At 40.7% G+C, this 4,115-nt stretch overlaps 1 protein-coding gene across 1 annotated transcript; it reads left to right on the top strand.

Moving 5' to 3' along the window:
* nppa (natriuretic peptide A) lies at positions 1 to 3,326 on the top strand. Its single transcript, XM_085259573.1, has 3 exons — positions 1 to 185; positions 2,153 to 2,459; positions 3,033 to 3,326. Exons 1-3 carry the CDS (start codon positions 75 to 77, stop codon positions 3,035 to 3,037), a joined length of 423 nt encoding a protein of 140 aa, XP_085115699.1. The 5' UTR covers positions 1 to 74; the 3' UTR covers positions 3,038 to 3,326.
* The last annotated feature ends 789 nt before the right edge of the window (positions 3,327 to 4,115 follow it).

The raw sequence follows: 4,115 nt of genomic DNA, 5'->3' as shown, positions 1-4,115 counted from the left end.
TGTATGTGAGCCAGTCTGTATATAAAAGCTTGCAGTGCATGCTATAGTATCAGTATTAGCAGAAGAAACATAACATGAGAACTGAGGTTCTGTGGGGTGTATTGGCCCTGCTGTGTCAGCAAACACTGGTTAGCAGCCACATACTGGGGAGGCCCTCATCTGCTAATGACCTGGCTCAGCTCAAGGTAAGAAACCATGTCACACCTGTAATCAACACACCATTTGTGAAAACATTACACTGTGAAGGGTCAGGTACTTTGATATTCAAACAGAGAGAGGGTCAAAGATGAGAAAATAGTTGCATGAATAACATATTTCCTGTTATTACAACATTTAAAAGTCATTCAAAGGCAGTTTCACTGGTATCAGTGTCTTCAATTATACCATGCTTGTAGGAATGCTACAAGCATTTTATAATTGCACAAATGCATCCAGTCCAGTATAACTGATTTATGTTTTACTTGACAAAGTAAAGAGTTTTTTTCAAATATAGTTTAAATCAGACCACGTGTTGACATGCTTTTCTTTGGATTTGTGAGTATTGAGAGGGCATAACAAGATAAAATGTTGACTGTTGTGATGACACCAAGAAGACACAACAACAGATCAGGCGATTACAAACAAAGCAACACAATGTCGAAAAGTAGTTATCATTAGAGTGTGACCTCACATTGATCTGATCTCAAAGATATACCAGCTTTACTTTGTTCTCCTGATTTTCACTTGTAATTTTAACTTCATCAAAACCTTCATCTTCATTCTTCCTTCATCTTATAATTAGCTGAGGTGAACTAGAAATTAGAGCTCTCTACTTCCAGAATAACAAGCTGTGGTTTAGCTGTGGCTGAAGTAGACAGTTATTAATGAGTTTGCTTTGACTCTGACACAGCACTGACAACACATGAACAAAACCTTCACCTTTATTCCTGATATGCTGTTAATATTTGCATACCTATTAAATTAGGCAATAAAAACATCCATTGTTTTGAAAGTATGCAGCCTTTGGTTCATAGTGTGAACGTCACAATATCTGTGCACTGATGATAACTGTGATATTTAAAATTTAAACATCGTGAATGATGGGTCCCTCTTGTTTGTTGTTGGCTGAGTGGGTGACTCCAGGTGGGCTCTCAGACTCGGGACCCATCTGCTGACTCTAGTCCACGCTTTGCGGTGGAGATGGTGAGTCCCAACCCTGGGACCCCAGGTAGGGTGTAGTAGGGGATTTAGATGATCAGCTGATGAACTGGGTCTTTCCTGGCTACCTTGGTGGCCCCACACAACTCGTCACTGCTGTGTGTTTTTCAATTTGATCTGCACCTGAGGCATTGAGTGTGAGCATTGTTGACCAGCTGTCGGGTGCTCATGTCACAATTGTCAATCTTAAAAGCACTCTATTTTTCATACAGTCATACTCATCCTTTATATCTCAAACACTCACTTGCACCATAAGGTCTGTATTTAAAAGCTTGCAGTGTACACTATAGTATCAGTATTAGCAGAAGAAACATAACATAGGAACTGAGATTCTGTGAGGTGTAATAATCCAGTGTGAGAGTCAGCTGGGTTAACTGTTGCTTCCTGTTTACCTAGCTGAGGCAGCTTTTATTCCTCCTTTTCTGACAGACAGACCCCCACTGTCAATAAATTCCTCACACAAGTTTATAGCTAAACCAACTGATTTGAGATGCTGGAGGTCAGGGTTCAGCAACTTCATCTCATTCTAAAAGTCCACTATTGTCCTTTAAACAAGGGTTGACAAACAATCCTCATCACCTGGGACCTTTCTTTTGGCTCACGCTGGGATGGCCGGCCTCTTGTGGGGTTGGTTACCCATTGGTTCTCTGGGGCCCTTGTCCTTTGGCAGTGGGGGCTCCATGTGGAGCCTCCCTCTTCCTTCACGTGGTTGTCATCGAGATGTGTGGCCTCAGGTCTTCACTATTCTTGGGGGTCCGTGGACAGCCTGGGTCTCATGGTCTAATGGACCTGACTCTGGCTCCCAGGGGGGTGTTGTTGCAGCCTGTCACCCTCATTATGTATACACACCCACACCCACCCACCCACCCATCCACACACACACACACACACACACACACACACACACTTGCACGTCCCACCTGATTTATTAGATGCTTTATGATTTCTACAACAGTCTTTGCTGGAACGCTTTGAGGAGACATTGGATGAAGTGGTCCAGAAAGAAGACTTGGAAGCTTATTATGAAGACATGAACCAAGAGCCCAAAAGCAGCCAGGCCAGCCAAGGATGGGACCAAGAGGGGAACCAAGAACCTCTGATATCTGAAAAAGCCCAACCACTAACTGAGGGCAAGACTGTGAATCAGAGGAGCCGCCTCCAGGACCTGCTGATGGCCACCAGGAAACGCACCTCTGGCTGTTTTGGAGCCAGGATCGATCGAATAGGAAATGCCAGTGGCTTGGGATGCAATAGTGGAAGAGGTAGGACTGCAGTCGGAGAAGCAAAACACAAATTTGAATTAAATTTGTTAAATAAATACAGAGCATTAGAACATGTCAACCCTTAAAAATGTGCATGCAGTTGGATTTTGACTAAATGTGCATTCACATATTCTACAAGTTCTTAACTTGACAACGTGACAATTGTGTTGATGTGTTTTCTCACTTGTTATTCTTTCGGGCTGCTGCCTTTCGGGGTTGGCACAGCATTGAGCCTTCATCTGCCTCCATCACACCAACTTCCTCTGCACATGTCCAAACTATCTCAGCTTTGCCTTAAACATTGACCTTCTTCACACTATTCATTGTAAAAATGTTTTGGACAGTCCACTTTTGTTCATACTATAAAGTACGCCAAGTAATAATTTGCAGAACACATTTATGTTGATTGACACTTAGTTTTATTTATTTTTTAAATGAAATATAAATACTTAAAGTTTAAGTAGAAGTTGGAAATAAATGCATTTGAAGGATGATGATGGTACCAGGATTGCAACATGACCAGTTAAATAACAGTACTGTCTTCTTTTTGTGCTTGTGTCATTGTCCTCCTAGGATAGTCCAGCCTTTTCCCGGGGCGCATGACGAATTCTGCTGTTGGAACTGAAATTATATCAGAGAAATATAGAGTTTGGAAAAGTATGGTTTTGTATTAGTTGCATTTCAACTTTGTGTATCTATTTTGCATGTTTCTGTGTCAGACATGAGAAACTGGCTGTTTTTCAAGTAGGTAATTAATTCGATAAGTCCATTGTAGATGAGCAACATAAACACTTTAATGGAAAAGAGTTAAACAACTACTGTAACTGCATGTGGGGGTCTAACAAAAATAAACATATTTTTTACTTACATGAAGGATTCTCTCTATTTTATAGACAGAATAAAAAGTAGAATTTAAATAATATTTGAGATTGCAGTGTGCACATTGAGGAGCGGAGTGACTGATGCTGCTATAAAAGAATACGGCTCTCACAACAACAAAGTGGTAAAGTATGTGAAACATTGTACTGCATATATGACACACTGCAGGAGGACAGTGGTTGTCCACACTGAGGTTTTTAATAAAAAGGGAAATAGTTGTTCCGTGTTACTGTTGGCTTCCATCACCATGACATACTTAAGATTCGAACAAACTTTTTACAATTTTTCTGATAATTTGCTAATTGTGAAATAGGCTGATAGTTACCAATAGAGCTGTCAACAAGGTTAGGTTTCTTTAGTAGAGGAGTTACCTTAGCAAAGCCAAATAAATGACTCAAGGCACCGAACGGAAGCAGTTTGAGGACATCACATTATTTATGTGATTTAAGTGATTGATAAATGTGTTACAATCATCATCAGAAAGTAACAGAGCGTGCTGAGATGGAGGAGAAACAATACAGTTGATAGTATCCAATGATAAACGGAAATTATTCTTATAGCAAGATTACTGACATAAGAGGATCGAGCGAGTAAGAGTGAATGAGCTCTTTGAAGTGTTCACAGTAGACAACCAAACCTCGGGACTTCTGCAGTCATCCTGCTTTTCGATGGAAATATTGAAGGCTGCAAGTCTTATTAATTAACCAGGGTGAGTGGAAATTGACAGAGCAAGGGCCACTTTGTAAGGAGTGACCTGATTGAGAATGGCAAGAAACT

The sequence above is a fragment of the Mchenga conophoros genome, linkage group LG20 (assembly GCF_057382185.1).
Source record: "Mchenga conophoros isolate Kocher_MC1m ecotype Shallow Benthic linkage group LG20, M_conophoros_male_GT1.1, whole genome shotgun sequence".
Lineage (NCBI taxonomy): Eukaryota > Metazoa > Chordata > Actinopteri > Cichliformes > Cichlidae > Mchenga > Mchenga conophoros.
Note: the sequence above shows the minus strand (reverse complement) of the source record. Positions and strands in the feature narration are given on the sequence as shown.

Excerpts from the sequence above, each read along its gene's own strand:
- nppa (XM_085259573.1), top strand. The coding sequence starts at position 75 with ATGAGAACTGAGGTTCTGTGGGGTGTATTGGCCCTGCTGTGTCAGCAA. Across the intron at positions 186-2,152 it reads ATGACCTGGCTCAGCTCAAG|TCTTTGCTGGAACGCTTTGA; the intron begins GTAAGAAACCAT and ends TTTCTACAACAG.